Source organism: Rhinolophus sinicus, linkage group LG06 (genome assembly GCF_036562045.2).
Source record: "Rhinolophus sinicus isolate RSC01 linkage group LG06, ASM3656204v1, whole genome shotgun sequence".
NCBI classification, from domain to species: domain Eukaryota; kingdom Metazoa; phylum Chordata; class Mammalia; order Chiroptera; family Rhinolophidae; genus Rhinolophus; species Rhinolophus sinicus.
The window spans coordinates 159,146,519-159,163,750 of record NC_133756.1 but is presented as its reverse complement, the minus strand read 5'-3'; the positions used below and the strand labels follow the sequence as shown (position 1 = coordinate 159,163,750).

Sequence of the window (17,232 nt, the reverse complement as noted above, 5' to 3'; positions counted from 1 at the left end):
CCTTCTGTACTCCGGGTGGAGTCATGCCCTTGCCTCCACACTCTCCAACTCTCCCTGTAAGCCGAGGTACCCAGCAGCAGCTCCCAGCCACACACACTCATATAGTCCCTAGGGTCCTGGCCGAGGCTGGGCAGATCCCTGCAGCCATGATGTGGGGCTGAAGGCACAGAAGGCCACCCCTAGTCACCATGGTAGCCACCCTGTCCAGAGAACAGCACTCCATGGACCAGCTTGCACTGAAAAATGTCGCAGAGGAATACACACCAAGAGGGCACTTGACAAACATTTATTGAGCACCTACTATGTGCCAGGCCCTATGCAGGGCTCTAGGAAAACAAAGTCACGGCGACCTAATCCCTGCCCGGAAGGAGCTCACAGTCTAGTGGATCAAATCATCAATCAAATTAACAGCAGTGCAGGTGCATTTAGCGTCACGATTTTACAACGAGCTTGTATATACGTTTTCTCAATTGTGAACATCCAGCAACACAGCCACGTTGTTTAAAAGCACATCGGCATAAATGTAAACACAGTCACACGATTGAAAGGACAGACAGAAATCACCCGCAATAATTCATATTTGTGTTTCAGAGCCAGCTTTTCAGCATTTACTCCTTTGTATTAGGGAGGATACGAGTTTTACCCATCTGCAGAAACGGCAGTAGAGACATGGGGGAGTTCCGTGGCCTGCCTGACCACACTGGTGGAAGCGCCCTAGACACACACGGGATCCTGAATCTTTGCCCACGGCCTTCTCTCCACCACGTACGTCTTCTAATCTCCCCTGGACAAGGGGCCCACATATCCTTGGAGATAACTGAGTCAGAAGGGGAAAAAGGACCATGTCCCATGAGTCAACCACACTGAGAGATCACTCACGCACCCCTGGTTTGGCCCACGCTGGCCCACGAGTGACATCAGCTCTGATAAGCACACAACACGGCACCGTCGGGCCTAGATCCTTCCTGACTTAGAGATGAGCTTTCCTGGATGGTCTCAAAGCCTGGTTGAGTCTGTCATACGGGAACCACTGACCTCGAGTCCTAGCGGTGCCCCTCTTGCTGAACGCTCAGCATCTATCAGGAGCAGGTGCCAAGGAGGCATTGTCCTAGTTGTCCCACTTGCCCCTGGATTCTAAAAGGGACAGTGGGGTTTGGGTCCACTGCTCCGTGTCCCTCTTCAGAGCTCCACATCACCAAAGGGGAAAAACAAATGCCACAACCTTCTGGCCTGTGATGGTTAGTTTAGGAGAGTAAGGGATCTGGGGAAGAGACCCAAAGCAGCCCTCTCCTGGTCTGGGGCATGGGGAAACCAGGCTGAGGACTGGGTTTCATTAAGCCAAGGAGAGGGCGGGACAAAGCTGAGCAGCTGAGTGTGTGGAGCTGCAAGGCTGAAGGCAGGGCTGCATTTAGGACCCCGTGCCCACCTCCCCGTCTGGGGTGGGGGTCAGGAGGCATCTCTCTCAGTGCACGCCAGCCACAGTGTTCCACTTTGGACAGGCCAAGTTAAGTCTCAGCTCTACGGTGTAAGCGGCCTTGGGCGCCCCCACCATGGCCTCTCTTGGACAGTGGTCTCTCAAGTGAGTCAGAAAGTACAGTATGTTAAATAGGTGTTTCTGACCCCATTTCCAGGGACAGGGAAGAAGGGAGCCAGGGGCTCCTCTGTGACTGACACCAAGTCAGCCCTCACCTTCTAGCCCAACAAAGCCCTGCCCTGGCCCTGCTCCACCTTCTGGGGCAGGGGGTAGGTACGTGGGGGGCTTTCTGGCTCCCACCAAGACAACCTTTTAGCCTTCCTGTCAAGGTTGTTCCAGGAGGCCAGATATCCTGCTAGCAAACCCCTTCCCCCAATGATGGCCCAGACGGAACTCTCTTAATAAAAAAAAATAATTTATTGTCAACAAAGGAGATATATACAACAAGAAACAGGAGAAAGGAGAATGGGAGTGAATGGAGCCCTCAGACGGGCTGCGTGGGCCTCCTGCAGGGACAGAGTGGGAAGAGGTAATGGAGGCCTCCTGGTTGAGGAGCCTGAACGAGGGTGGGGGGAGGAGAGGCGACCCCCGAGGTAGTGGGACTCAGTTCAAACCCCGTGATGACCACCTCTTGTGTAAGGCACTGTGCCAAGGGAGAATGGTGGGGGGTGAAGAGAGGGTGGGAGGAGGTGGGGGACAGAGAGGTCTGGGTCAGCAGAAGGATCGGGGTAGGTGTTCTCCACAAGCCCAATGCCCCACCACACGACAGCCTCAGCCACCCTTGCCCACCTTGCCAGGCAGACATTTTCCAGTGCCGTCAACTAACAGCAGATGCTGCCCCCTTCCCTCTCCTCCATCCTGCCTCGGCACCTGGTTAACTCTCCATCAGGTGGCAGAGCTGGCAGCTCCCAGTGAGAAGCCAAAAGGGGCTGCTGCCTCCCCTCCCCCCGCCCCAGGAAAGCAAGAACCTACACAGCACTCCCTGCCTCTGGCTTTCCCCCCACAGTGGTGTTGGATTCCGACAGAACCGCAGGCCAGTCTGGGGTGTCACCTGCTCCCATACCCTTGGTGCCCTGGGGATGCTTGGACCAGTCTTGCAGGAGGCTGACTGCCGGGGGTTCCTCCATCCGCACACGGATAACCTGGAGATCCAGCGTCCCTCGAAGGCCCGGAGGGGGAGCTGGGCAGGAACGGGAGCAGAGAGCAGAGTCAGGGCCCTGCAGAAAGCCCACTAGAAGGGCGTTCCCTGTAGGTCTCTGCAAACCACACCCCCATTTCCAGAGCCCAGGGCCTGGTGCAAGGGGAGGTCCAAGGAGAGTGGGAGGCTCCAGTCCTGGCAGACCCCAGGACCACTACCAACCAGCAAACAAGGTCACCTCTCAAGGTCGGATACAAGCCGACACCCCACGTTGCCTTTCTCCTGTGCATGTATTTTGGCACATGGATGCTAATGCTGTCCCCTTCCCCCAACTCTGTCTGACCTTAGGCTGGCTCCTTTTCATCCCAAACTTACTGGGCATCCTGGCCTGAGGGGTTGTGCCCTGTATGGGCAGAGGTGACGGATGGGTGGGGAATGAGACCTGGCTTTGCCCACCACGGAGCTCCTGAGTGAATGTGCAGGGTAGGGAAGAGAACCATAGATGGAGAGACCTTGCTCGGCACCTGGCTTTCACCCTGGACAAGCGCTTCATCTCCTGAGAGTCAGTGCCTACCACCCAGGAACCAGATGCCACCTCAGCAGGGGCACAAGCCACTCAGCAGGGGCAAACTGGGCCTCGAGGTAGGAAAAAGCAGAGTGCTGACAGCCACTGCACAGCTACCACAACGCCCGCTGACACGGGCACCTCCAAGTTACTTTACATTGAGGAGCAAATCAGAAAATGGAGACTGCAATGCTGCAATCCTGTACTGAGAAGGGGCTGTGTGTGGTTTTCTTCTAGATTTTGGAGACCCAGTGATTTCAAACGTGGCAGAGAAAATGGGTATAATTTTGCTGTAGACTGCTAGGGTTTAAATGACCGCATGGCTGCCACCAAGGGTTGCACAACTGAGCAAATCCTGCTTTGTATTTGAAGCTGGTTTGTCTCCCTGACAAACTAAGTTCCTTGAGGGCAGGCTGACTCGCACCCATTTGCTCCTTAATTCCATAATAACTTATGGGGCCACTACGCAGTGCCCAACCCTATTCCAGTCGCTAAGGGTACAGCAGCGTCTGGCGCGCACCGAGTGGCCTTCTCGGAATTTATGTTCCAGTGGTAAGAGCCAATCCACGGAATAAACAAAAGACACAATATGATATATATGGACAGAAACAAAGGAAAAACACATGCCAGGGAAGGGGACAGGAAGGGTCTCATGGAGCTGACAAGTGAACAAGATGGACAGGAAGTGAGGCATCAGCTACTCGGAGAGCTGGGGGAACAGCATTTCAGGCGGAAGGAAGAGAAAGTGCAGGCGCCTGGTGGAGCCCGTCTGCTGCCATTGGAACAAACAGCAAGGCCAGTAGCTGCCCAGAGCGAGCAGCTCGGGGAAAGAGGCAAAGATCCTGGGGTGACGATCATGTCACCATGAGGACTGTTTTTCATCTGGAGAGTGACGGGAACAGCATGGAAGGGCTATGAGAAGAGCAGGAACAGGACACGACTTGGGTTTTCAATTGGGACACTGGATGCTGGAGGGAGGGTAGGAGCAGGTGGATGTGCTTCTTGGCACTGTGGGCAGGGTGTGTGCGTGGGCACAGGGGAAACCCACATAGGCTGCTGCTTATTGGTGAGGGGCTGAGTGAGGCGCCTGACCCCCCCGCCCCCCCCGAGGCTCAGTGTCCTGTTCTGTAAAATGGAAATCATAATACTTTACATGACAGCTGTGTGGACTTAAGGAGATAACACATTAAGAGAGTCTGGAACATAGTAAGAGCTAAGTTAGAGAACACAAAACAATGGAATTACGTACCAATCCTTCCTGGCAGCAAGGAAGGGAAGGGTGACGGTGGGGTGGAGAGGGAAGGGGAGCATCAGGAGAGCCAGGCCCGAGACATCATAGAGATGTCCTTTCAGAAACTGTGAGGGGGGGCCGGCCCAGTGGCTCAGGCGGTTGGAGCTCCGAGCTCCTAATGCCGAAGGTTGCTGGTTTGATTCCCACATGGGCCAGTGGGCTCTCAACCACAAGCTTGCCAGTTCAATTCCTCGACTCCCGCAAGGGATGGTGGGCAGTGCCCCCTGCAACTAAGACTGAACACCGCACCTTGAGCTGAGCTGCCACTGAGCTCCCGGATGGTTCAGTTGGTTGGAACACAGGCTCTCAAACCACAAGGTTGCCTGTTCAACTCAACTTCCACAAGGGATGGTGGGCTGCACCCCCTGCAACTAACAGCAACTGGACCTGGAGCTGAGCTGCGCCCTTCACAACTAAGACTGAAAGGACAACAACTTGACTTGGAAAAAGACTTGGAAGTGCACACTGTTCCCAATAAAATCCTGTTCCCCTTCCCCAATAAAATCTTAAAAAAAAACTGGGAGGGATCAGAGCCCCAGGGCCACAGGAGCAAGCCAGGAGGACTCGATCACGCTTAGTCGCATCAGCACCCAAGCCCAGAACGGCCTCCCTCCTCACCCACCCATTCCACATTTGTGCACGTGTGTGTACATGTGTACACCTTCTCCAGAGGCGGGGGTTGAATCCAGTTCTTTTGTTTCTCATTAAGGCTTGTCTCCGAGCAACTCTGGAAATGTCACCACCAGAAGGACAGGTGAAGGCAGCCACCATCCACTCATCTGTCAACAAATCTTTACTAAGGGCTTTGTTTGTGTCAGGCACTGTTCTAGGTGCTGAGGATACAGCAGTGAACAGAATCTTCTGAAGCTCACACGCTCTTGCACACACACGCACACTCACTCTTTCCTCAGCCTGGGAACACACTGGGTCTGGCCAAGGGACCCTAAGCCAGGTCTCTAGGTCCTACTCCAATTAATCACCAGCAAGACAAGATGCTCTTTTTTCAACTACTTGTGAGTGGGCGCCCAGGGTCACCTTCTCTGCTGGCCTGGGCACCCTCCCAACCTTCATCCTGCAAGGCCCTTGGGAAGTTCCAGAAAGTCACATCCATCAGCTCAGCTGACCAGACCACAGTGAACTTCTCCAATTTCTAAAGCCTCGATTTTTAAACTTTTTAAAGTGGTAGGATCTTTATTCAAATAAAGTCTTCAAATAAAACAACTCAAAGTAGAGACACTCTGGTTGAAGCTTCACAGGTTTCTGAGAAATCTGTCCAAGCTTTGGGATCTTGAAACAGCCTGAAACCAGCGGTGTGGAGCCTTCGCTCTGCAGAGCCAGTGTGGGTGCCCACAATTCTCTGCTGCAATGTCTCCGCCCTGTACCCCAGACAGACTGTGAGCTTCTTGGGAACAAAGGCTGCCTCACTCATGCCATTTCCCAGAGTGTTTTGCTCGGGGCTGGGCTGTAGGAACATTTGCTGCTGCACCATTTAGTGTCTTCTCTGGCTTCCGGGCCATGTCCAACCTCCATAGATCCTGCCACTGCTGCGAATACCTGTTAGTCCCCTCCATCTCTCTCACGTTACTCAATCAGCTTGTTGAACCCCAAAGTCTCAGGCTTTGTCCACTCACCCCAAAGCAACCTGAGAGCTTGGTTTCCTTCTCAGCTACTCACCACTCCAGATAGGTGGAGTTTGGGTGCAGGGTACCCCAGGTCTCAAAATGAAGGCTCCCTTCCGAGAATGAACCCAGAAGACCCACTGAACAGTGGAAGAGGTCAGCCATTTAGAGCAGTGATCCACCGAAGAGAATGAGGAGACTCGGAAACGCTCAAGTCCAAGCAGAGCACAGTCTCAGGGAGGCAGAACTGGAATGTGACTCAAGCTGAAACTTGAGACAGTTAAAAACGTGATCTACACGAAGGGATGAGGCCTGCCTCGAGATCAGAAAAAGCGGAGCCCATTTTGGTAAAAAAAAAATAAAGGAAAGGGCACGTATGCACGCACACACACAGCTTGTGAAAGGTCTGATGGATACTAAGCAAACACTGCTAACAGTGGTCACCGCTGGGGCATGATATGGGCTGGAGAAGCGGCAACACTTGCGTTTTTCTTTCGTGTGTGATCTTTCTCAGGCTCTAATTCCAAATGCACATTTCAGACAAGAGGGGACAAAGGCACGCTCTGTGTCACTCATTCACTCCTCCAAGAACCATCTCCTGAGCCCAAGATGCTGTGAGTAGAGCCTGGCATGGCAAGAGAAGAGCCGGGCTCAGCCTCGGCCCTGCGGGAACACCTAGTCTCATCGGAATTCTGCCCCTGCTTGGCTGCGGGACAGTGGTAGGCAGAACACTGGCCCCCTAACGATGGCCACGTCCTAATCCCGGGACCTGTGAATGTGGCTGCTCCACCACAAGGGGTTAAGGCTACAGATGGAACTAATGGTACCAATCAGCTGACTTTAAAATAAAAGATTCTTCTGGATGATCTGGGTGGGCTCAGTGTAATCACCAGGGTCCTTACGTCGGGGAAGAGGGAGGCAGATGAGTCAGACCACAGACAGCAGCCTGAGAAAGACTCTGCCGGCCACTGTGGGCTTTGAAGACGGGAGAGCACGAGGCAAGCAATGTGGGCGGCCTCTAGAAGCCGGAAAAGGTAAGAAAACGGACTTCCTCCTAGAGCCTCCAGAAGAAATGCGGCCCTGCCGACACCTTGATTTCAGCCAGTGAGACCCATTCCACACTTTCGGTCTCCAGAATTGAAAAGTAGTATGTTTGTGTTGTTGTAAGTCACTAAGTTTGTGGTAACTTGTGCCAGCAGCCACAAGAAAATACAAGCACCATGGGGAAGAAGGAACTATCTCTCTGAGGGTCTCCATCTGGAAAAGGTCTTTTTATAAGGACCAAATGAACTGCTCAAGTTCCTTAAAATCGGCAGGACACGCCACAAACACACACTTACTGCTCTCATCAGGCAGCTCACTGAGCTGCTTTCCCCACAGAGGTGTCTGCCAAGTGTTCACTACTGGTCTAGTGTCCTGTTAACAGTCCCATTTTGGCCCCTGCTCTACCAGGGCAAGGTGGGCACCTCTCAGGCTCCAGCTAGAATCAACCTAAGTGTGGTGATGGGTGGCAAGCTTTGGGGAGCACTGGCCTAGCCCAAGCTAACAACCTTCCAGGACACCCCCAAGGAGCTCTCAGAAAAGCCACGCTGCCTGGCCAGCCTCCAGCCTCCAAGTCCGCCTGCCCCTGGCCCCATCTCCCAGGGGACCTGAGCATCAACCACCTCTATCCTGAGCTCCGCTGCAGCAGCCTCAAGAAGGTCAGAGCCCCTGCCTGCCCCCCTCGTTGTCCTCTCTCAGGAGCTCACCTGGAGAGGGGCTTTCCGGCTGGGGAAGGCCTCCTTCAGCTGCTCTCCCGTCTTTGGGCACGGCCTTGCTGTCTGAGGTCCTGAGCTGGGTGTGGGAGAAAAGCTGGAGGACGAAGCCGGGAGGGAAGCTGCCGTCAGTGAAGTGACGGACTTCAGTGGGAGCTGCAAAAGTCTCTGTGGGCGAGTCAGGTGACGGAGGGTCTGGAAGGGGGGACAGAATGGAACTGTGAGTCCAGGACGCTGGGCAGCCTAACACCACTGAGGCCAGAATCCACAGGCCTGAGCCCGAGGCCTCAGGTGAGGTGCAGGTGCCCTCGGCATGGGCCTTGCCTCCTGCCCACCCCCCAGGCCTCCGGTTCACCTGGGTCTGGGTCCGGATCCAGGTCCAGGTTTTTGGTCACGGTTCTGCCTCTTTTCTTTCTGACTGGCTCTTCCCCAGAGGGCTCCTTCCATCTCTGACCACGGGGCTTCTTATTTACTTGCTCTGCAACAGGGGCAGCTGCAAAAAGAAAAGGCCTCATACCTTTCTAAGGGGACATGCCAGAACCCCAGAACCTCAGGACTGCTGAAGCCACCTGCCCAGCAGCCTCTCCCCGCCAGAACACAGGCACGTTTCCCCGCCTCCCCAGCTCAGCCTCACTAGTTCCCCATGACTGACCCGGAAGGTCGAGGGGGCGGAGTCCCCTGGGCCGGCTTCTCCTGGGGAGGGATGGATTGTCCTCAGAGTCAAGGAGAACGACAATCTCTGCGGGCGTTCTGGCAGGATCTGGGGCGGACGCAGGGTCTGCATCCACATCCTGGCCTGAGTCTGAAGGGGGCAAACGCCCCATGAGTTTCAGGTGTTCCCACAGGTTCGACTCTGCCCCGCCCACCCCACGCCCACCTACCTGAGTTGAGTGGGGACGGCTGCTCAGCTCTGGTGTCTTGCAAAAGGGCCACCCCCTCGCTCCAGGCCTCCAGGATGTTGCTCTTCTCAGAAGGGCTCAGGTCCAGCGTGTGCGGATGCTGCTCCAGGATGTGCGCGCGCGCCGTGTCCGCAGAGGGGGACCGGATCTCGGCCCCACACACCATGCACAGTGCCCGCCCACTGCCTCCTGGGCTGTTCCCCACCAGGAACTCCTGCTCCCAAGACATCTGCTGCTTGGGCTCCTCGCAGCCGTCACTGCCTGCCTCCAGCAGGCTGGGCCGAGGCAGTGGGGTCTTCTCCTGTTGGGCCACTATTGAGAGAGAAGAGGGGGCAGTGTTATCAACAAAGGTACCCATGGCCAGTAATACTTAGAACACAAGTCCCCAAACTTGGTGGTATGGTGTTGGAGGAGGAGCATGCCCACTGTTAAAAAAAAAGTCACTTTAAAATAGAGCCGGAGCTTCCATCCCAGAGGAACTGCCTTGCTCATCTACGCCTCAAACCTTTGGAATGTTAAAAGGGCAAAATAACCTTTGGACTGGACCTAAAGCAACACTGTGTCCTAAAGAACTGTTTGCATGGATAACAAGAAAGCAGATATTATGACTACCAGACTGAAATAAAATAAAAAAAATTCATTATTTAGCTTATCTGCACCAACAGAAATGCCTTCCTTCTATTGATGTAATTGTTCCCCTTCCCTTTCTCATAAATACCTCTTGCCTTTGTCTCCTAAGCAGAACATTATTTGTGTTTCTGCCTGAATTAGTGATTCCCGAATAACTATTCTTTTTCATCTCAAATAAATGCTTGTTGCTTCTCACTTTGGCCGTTTTACGTTAACACTATCCGCAGTCTTTTTCTCCCTTCCTGAGCCCATGAGGTGCTAGTCACATAAAACAGCCTATGTATGTCCCTTGGTATCCTGCTAGAGCACCTTCATACCTCCTTTCAATCTAGTCTCAGACAGACCACAGGTCCACATGTGTTTTTCCAAAAGGCTATGATAGTCTTCATTTCTTCAGCCTTGGCGCCTCTGCCCAGACCCCCCAATCAGTCTGGCAAATTCCTCCCCTTCCTTCATGGCCCTCCTAAAGCCCTCACCCCCTTGGAAGTCTTCCTAATCTCCCACCCCTGGCAGTTGATTAAATCCACATCTGAGGGCCGGCCTGGTAGCTCAAGTGGTTGGAGCTCCGTGCTCCTAACGCCGAAGGCTGCCGGTTCAATTCCCACATGGGCCAGTGCCAGATGGCTCAGTTGGTTGGAGCAAGTCCTCTCAACAACAAGGTTGCCGGTTTGACTCCTCGACTCCCGCAGGGGATGGTGGGCTCTGCCCCCTGCAACTAAGACTGAACAGGCACCTTGAGCTGAGCTGCTGCTGAGCTCCCGGATGGCTCAGTTGGTTGGAGCGTGTCCTCTCAACCAGAAGGTTGCCGGTTCGACTCCCCCAAGGGAGGGTGGGCTGTGCCCCCTGCAACTAGTAATGGCAACTGGACCTGGAGCTGAGCTGTGCCCTCCACAACTAAGACTGAAAGGACAACAACTTGACTTGAAAAAAAGTCCTGGAAGTACACACTGTTGCCCTCCCCTCCCTCCCCCCCAAAAAAAATCCATATCTGATTTCCAGGCCACAGCACACTTTCTTGAGGACAAAGACAGTTAAATTTTATCATCATGTTGTCCCAACGGGGTCTGGCACATAGGAGAGGAGATGCTCAGTGAGCCTCTGATCCGATCAGTGAATGACTTCACCTGTTGAGGCCCCTTCAGAAGGCTACCCCATCCCATCAAAATTAGCTTTACACGGTGGCCATGACCTCATCCCCACCAGTCTGCCTGGTACCTGCCCTTACACAGTGCACATAGACCCTAGCTGCCAGGGCAGGAATTCTTTGCAGCTCAGCAAAGGCAGGCAGCTCAGTGCTTGTGCAGAGGGCCTACGATACCTCATGGCTACACCTCTCTCCCACCAGAGAGGATAGGACAAAGTACAAATATGAAAGGCCCTAACACCTGGGGACTGGATGGAAGAGGTAGCATTTGAAACACATATAAGAATTGGTTTGGATCTACATTCAAAGCTGTGTTGTACCTATGCCCCATGTTACCATGGGCAGGAATCTTGATCCCCGAATTGCAACCAGGCTTTCTTTCCCATCACTCTCCAAGACAGCTCTCGTCAAGGTCACCAATGCTAAACTCAGTGTTCAGTTCTTAAATCTCATCTTTTTTTTTTTTTTTAAAGATTTTATTGGGGAAGGGGAACAGGACTTTATTAGGGAACAGTGTGTACTTCCAGGACTTTTTTCCAAGTCAAGTTGTTGTCCTTCCAATCTTAGTTGTAGAGGATGCCGTCCAGTTGCCGTTGCTAGTTGCAGGGGGGGTTGCTACCCACCATCCCTTGCAGGAGTCGAGGAATCGAACTGGCAACCTTGTGGTTGAGAGCCCACTGGCCCATGTGGGAATCGAACCGGCAGCCTTCTGAGTTAGGAGCATGGAGCACGGAGCTCCAACCGCCTGAGCCACAGGGCCCACCCCTTAAACCTCATCTTTTGACTGATCACTTTTTCCATCTTGATTTCTGTCACTTAGCTTCCAAGGTACCACCTTCTGTTGGGGCTTTTTTTCAGTCACCGATGCTGGTTCATTTCCTTCCCTCATCATTTCTTCCCAGGTGCTCACACAACTCCCTCACCTTTTCTAGGCTGTTGCTAAAGAACTGTCTTCTCACCATGGCCTTCACCACCACCCTATAGAAAGCTGGCATCCGCCCATCCACCCAGCACCCCATTCCCCTTCACTGCTTCATTTCCTCCACAGCACACCTCACCACCTAACATAGTATATGCTATATTTGTTCCTTGTGTCTCCCCACTACACTGTAGGCTCCGTAACAGCATAGATGTTTGATCGTTCACACTTGTATCTCCAGCACCAAGAACAGTGCCCCACATGTAGTGGCTCAGAAATGTCTAACGAGGGCCTGACTCCATCTCCAACCTGGAATCACTGGAGCGTGCCATGACTCTGTCATCGGACCCCTTCTCTGTCTAGCCTCTTCCTCTGGTCTTGTCCCATTGCCTGCTTGCTGACAACTCCTATTTATACCTCCAGCCATGCTCTCCATGAGCCTAACTTCCTGTGTGACATCTCCACTTGAATGTGTCAGAGGCATCTCAAACTTGCCACGTTCCAACCTGAACTCCCAATCTCCCCCGATCCTGCATCCCCGGCCTCCCCCCTCAGTAAGTGGGAAGCCCGTCCTTCCAGTCGCTCAGGCTAAAACCTTGACTTCATCCTTTCTCTCCCACCCAAATCTTCAAGAAGCTTCTTGCTTCAGGATCTCTGTACCTATGATTCTGTCTAAAATGCTTTTTGTCCGACCATCTATAAGGTTCACTCCTGTACTTCGAGTCTGCTCACATTTCACCTTTTTAGAGAAGCCTTTCCTGACCAGTCGATATTCCAAATAAGACTCATTCCACTCTTCTCCTCTGCTTTACTGTTCTCCAAAACGCTTATCGTCACCTGACATATTATGCATTTATTTGCCTGCCTTTAGCGATATATATATACACAATCATATATATATATGTATATATGTATATACATACATATATATATATATATATATATATTCCCAAAGCGCAGAGTTTCATCTTTGTTTATAGCCACTAGCGTGCCCCGCCTAAAACAGGGCCCGGAATACAGTAAGCATCCAGTAACCATTATAGCTTCTCTGGACTTCTAGTTCCTTCATCCCTAACAGTGGGGAAGAAGACCGCTCTTACAGGTCGTTGAAAGGCCTGAGACAGCTAGCGTCCAGCATTCAATAAATATCAGCAGAAGTAGGGACAGAATCCCTCTGCTGGACTGAAAGCTCAGAGAAGGGTGGCACCTTGATTTCCCTCTCGTTTTATAAACCGTCTGATTCGAAAAGAGTGAGCAGCAGTGTAGACAGACATGATGGTCCACTGAGGTAAAATGAACAGCTTTCCTTTCAACCTCTCTTGGGTACTTTCCCTCCAAAGAGAAGAGGAATCTGGCAATGAAAAATATGTGCATTTTCAGGACTATCAAGTCTTCCATTAAGGTGGCCCTGTGCTTCCTTAAGGTTTGCAAGATTCTGAGGAGTGAAGAAACTGGTCCAAGGGGAGGGGAGAGTGAGCATCCCCAGACCATTCCTCAAATTCCCTCCCAAGGCCAATCTCGTTCTAGGGTGGCTGAGGGTCCCCCTACAAGCATTTCTTTTCCGAAACTGGGTGCCGTAAGCAATCCCATTCACCCCTGAAGATTCTGACACCTGTGGCTTGTGCAAGCCAAAGGCCCGGGAATGGACGAGGGGCATGAAAGCTTTACGCCCGGGGCGAGGGTGGGAGAGGGGCCTTAAAATCTCCTCTTGGCAGGAGGAAGGGCGCCTGCCTCCACCCTCGGGAACCGCTCCGGACACCAGGCTGCAGCGCTCGGCCTCGGGCCTGGAGGCCTTGCCGCCCCTCGGCCTACAACACAGCCTGGCCCCTGGGCCTGCCTCAGCAGGATAGGAGACGACGGCCACCGACACCCGGCGTTGCCCGGGATCCCACCGCCCAGGAGAGGGGGCCCAGGAGAGGGGGCGCTCGGGCACCGGAAGATCCGGAGCGCGCCGGGCGTGGATCGAAGGCTCCAGACCCTGGGCGGGGGCGGGGGAGGGGGAATTCAGGGAGGCCTGAGATTCCAAACGCGAGTGGGGGCGGAGCAAGAGCACGCCCGGGCCCAGACCGTCAGGGGAAGGGGGGCGCGGGGCACCAGACTCAAGGTGGGGAGGGGGTGCCCGGGCCGCTGACGAGGTCTGGGGAGCGAGCCCGAGACCGTGACGCGGAAGTGGGGTCCCCTCCCATCCTCACCTCTGAGCATCGGCTCGGGCCGCGGAATTACCGCCACCACCATGGCCTCCTCCTCGTCCTCCCCTTCCTCGCATTTGAGCGTCACTTCGAAGCAGTCCAGCGCGGCGCCCTCGGCCTTCAGGGCCATGGTGCGGCCGGGGGGTATTTCGATGACCGGACGCTGGAGGACGAGCGCGCAGGCCTGGGCGCGCACTCGGCGGCCGCTCCCGCCCGCAGCCCCCTCCCCGTTGCCGGCCGCCCCGCGTGAGCCGGGCCTGTGACGGGCGCGTCCGGACCCCGAGCGGGGAGGGCTTAATCCGGGGCCCCAGCCCCCCGCTGCTCCCTTTTATGGAGGCTCATTGTCGGCGCCCGCCCGGCCGGCCCGCCGCGGACCCACCCCCGAACCCGGCTGGGCCAATCGCACGCGGCTCCGCCCGTTGCACGCGGCTCCGTTAGAATCCCAGGACCCGCGGGGCGGCGGGAAGGGCCGAGCTGGCTCCCGGCTGCCCTCCAGCGTGGAGGAGGGGATCGCGGGCCAGCGATAGGGGACCCCAGACTCCTCCAGGCGAGGTCATCCTGGGCCGAGCCCAGTGGGTCGAGTCCAGTGGGTCGAGCCCGTTGAGATGCCAATCGGGCATATTTTGGTGGCATGAAGAGCTTTGGATTGGGGTTGCTTTTGCCTTTCCCTGACCAAGGCTTCCTCCGCCAGAAGATGCCCTGGGCTGGAGGAGGCGGTAGCGAGGGGCCGTGAGGAAGTGGAAAGGGCCTTGGCATGGGAACAGTGGAGACGGAATTCCTACCAATTTGCCAGCTCTGTGATCTTGGACACGTTATGTTTTCTTAGACTACTTCATTCTCTCTTTGAAAAAACATCGGGGAGTATTCTGGACAAGGGCGTGCAAAGATGAAGAGTCGAGTGGAGGTTGGGCACAAGCAACCTACCGCTAATGTTTGTGATTTCCAGTTTTTAAACGTGAGTGCAGAGATTGTGACTCCCTAAAGTTACACAGAAATCCTTGAGAGCTGGAAGACCAGAGTCCAGTTGCCATGACACTGGTGCATTACAATTCTACTGTGGCTGAGCTTTTGCCTTTGTGACACAGGTGGGCATCACCCTCTGTTGTAGAAGCCCTCCTGAGAGTTCAGTTGAGAAAATGTCGGACACTGAAAATCCATCTTAAAATGATACTGGATCAGTAGTCACTGAATGATGGACAGTCATGTGCCATATACAGTAGTCCCATAATGGTTCCATAAGATTAGCGCTTTCTGAAAAGAGTGACAGCTTCTCAAGAACCTCAGGCAGGTCCTTCAGGAAGTATTCCAGAAGAAGTCATTGTCATAGGAGATGGCAACTACTGGTCTGTTATTGCCCTTGAAGACCTTATTGTGGGACGAGGCACCCAGGGAGAAGACGGTGATATTGATCCTGACCCTGTGTAGGCCTAGGTTAATGTGTGTGTCTGTGTCCTATTTTTAACAAGTTTAAAAAGTAAAAAAGAAAAATTTTAAATAGGGAAAAAAGCTTATAGAAGAAGGATATAAAGAAAATACTGAAAAAATATCTTTGTACAGCTGGACAATGTGGTTGTGTTTTAAACTAAGTGTTATTACAAAAGAGAAAAGCTAAAAAATTTAAAAGTTTATAAAGTAAAAAAGCTACAGTAAACTAAGGTTAATTTAATATTAAATATTTAATAAAAATATATTTTTAATAAACTTAGTGTAGCCTAAGTGTACAGTGTTTATAAAGTCTCCAGTAGTTTACAGTAAGGTCCTGGGCCTTCACATCTACTCACCTTTACCCACTGACTCACCCAGAGCAACTTCCCGTCCTGCAAGCTCCATTCATAGTAAGTGCCCTATAGATAGGTGAACCATTTTTTATCTTTAATATGGTATTTTTACTGTACCTTTTCTATGTTTAGATACACAAATGCTTACCAGTGTGTTACAACTGCCTACAGTACTTAGTACTGCACTTAGTACAAGAACGTGCCGTACAGGTTAGTAGCCCGGGAGCAGTAGGCTGTCCCATAAGCCCAGGTGTGTAGCAGGCGGTACCACCTAGGTCTGTGTAAGTGCGCTCACTCTGTGATGTTCGCAGGACGACGAGATCACCTAACAGTGAATTCCTCAGAACGTACAGGTTTGGATGGAACTTACGACAACACAGAGCAGGAAGTTGAGGCTTAAAGGGTGAAATTACTTAAGCAAGGTAATACAGCAAGAATCCTATTTCATCAAATCTAGGATGAACATTTCCCCTCACATTTGAACAGCTTTGAAACGGGGATTGTTTCTTTATGGACATCAATGTGAAGTTTTAGGAATATTAAGACATGTAAGATGGCCCTTCTGATATTCAGACAGTGCAAACTGTGATTTATAAGAAGCACATATTTGGTCAAAATATAATCTTCATTTGTATGTGGTCTTTATCATTCCTGACTCCCAGCTCTCAAAACCCTTGGAATTTCCTAAGAGTTGCAACTGATAAATGTGTCTTTTGTGATGTGAATGAGGTGACTTTTGGACCCCACCCTAAGGTGGGGACTGGTTGCCAGTAGGAGGCAACCAGGTGGATAGAGGATTGGAACTTCCAGTCTCACTCTCTGATTTTCCGGGAGGGCAGAGGGGCTTGAGGTTGAACCAATTGCCAATAACCAATAATTCAGTCAATCATTGACTATGTAATGAACCCTCCATTAAAACCCAAAAAGGACAGAGAACTTTATCAGAGAACTTCCGTGTTGGGGAACCAGAACACTTCCAATTGGCACTGTGCAGGATCCCAAGCTCCATGAGGACAGAAGTTCCTTTGGGACCTCACCCTATGTATCGCTTCATCTGGCTGTTGATGTATATCTTTTGTAATAAATCAGTAATCTAGTAAGTAAAATGGGTTTTCTTGAGTTCTATGAGCCATTCTAGCAAATTAACCGAACCCAAGGAGGGGATCATGGGAACCTTTGATTTACAGCTCATTGGTCAGAAGTACAGGTAACAACTTTCGATTAGTATCCTGAAGTGGAGAGGGTCATTGGAACCTCCAATTTGTAGCCCAAACTGGCATCTTCTGAGACTGCGCCTTTTACCTGTGGAATCTGATTCTACCTCTGGGAAGATAGTGTCAGAAGTGAGTTGAATTCTCCTACACCATGCTTCTTGGTATGGGGAAGCCAACACATGTACACACACTGGAGTCGGGTCTGGGAAGGATCCCATTCAGACATGATGTCACCAGCAGAACATAAACCATGCTTGGAATTTGGCGTCGATAAGGTTACTTCATGACCACAGAAATGACTTCACCTTTTTCAGTGGTTGCTGCTGCTTTACCAAAGATCTCTCTAGCCCTGCTCAAATCCTGCCTTCTAAATAAACATAAAGATACCCAGTCTCTGAATTGCACCTGCTGCTTGGCAGTATTCAGTCCAAAAACTGGTCTCCACTGGCCTAATCCCTTCATGGAATCATGGAGTGAAAGCCCAACTTGAAGCAGATACATGAAGGTTTGCTTAGGGTGCAACCTCCTCTACTGCAGCGAGTTAAATAAACCTTACTTTTTTGGACTACAGGTTTGTTTCTGGTGGTCTTTGATCAGAGGGCTTTGGCAACCTTCACC

General features: G+C 52.4%; 1 protein-coding gene across 2 annotated transcripts; it reads right to left on the bottom strand.

The window, feature by feature from the left end:
* Positions 1 to 270: 270 nt before the first annotated feature.
* Positions 271 to 13,932, bottom strand: SPINDOC (spindlin interactor and repressor of chromatin binding). Of its 2 annotated transcripts, none has more exons than XM_019717864.2 (6): positions 13,626 to 13,932; positions 8,723 to 9,052; positions 8,494 to 8,643; positions 8,197 to 8,334; positions 7,836 to 8,036; positions 271 to 2,654 (listed from the first exon to the last, which is right to left on the bottom strand). In XM_019717864.2, the coding sequence occupies exons 1-6, from the start codon at positions 13,750 to 13,752 to the stop codon at positions 2,443 to 2,445; spliced, it is 1,158 nt and encodes a 385-aa protein (XP_019573423.2). In that variant the 5' UTR covers positions 13,753 to 13,932; the 3' UTR covers positions 271 to 2,442. The 2 variants fall into 2 exon arrangements, with proteins under 2 accessions (XP_019573423.2, XP_019573424.2); XM_019717865.2 differs by lacking the exon at positions 271 to 2,654 and adding an exon at positions 6,221 to 6,357 and having other exon boundaries at positions 13,626 to 13,892.
* Between the last annotated feature and the right edge of the window lie 3,300 nt (positions 13,933 to 17,232).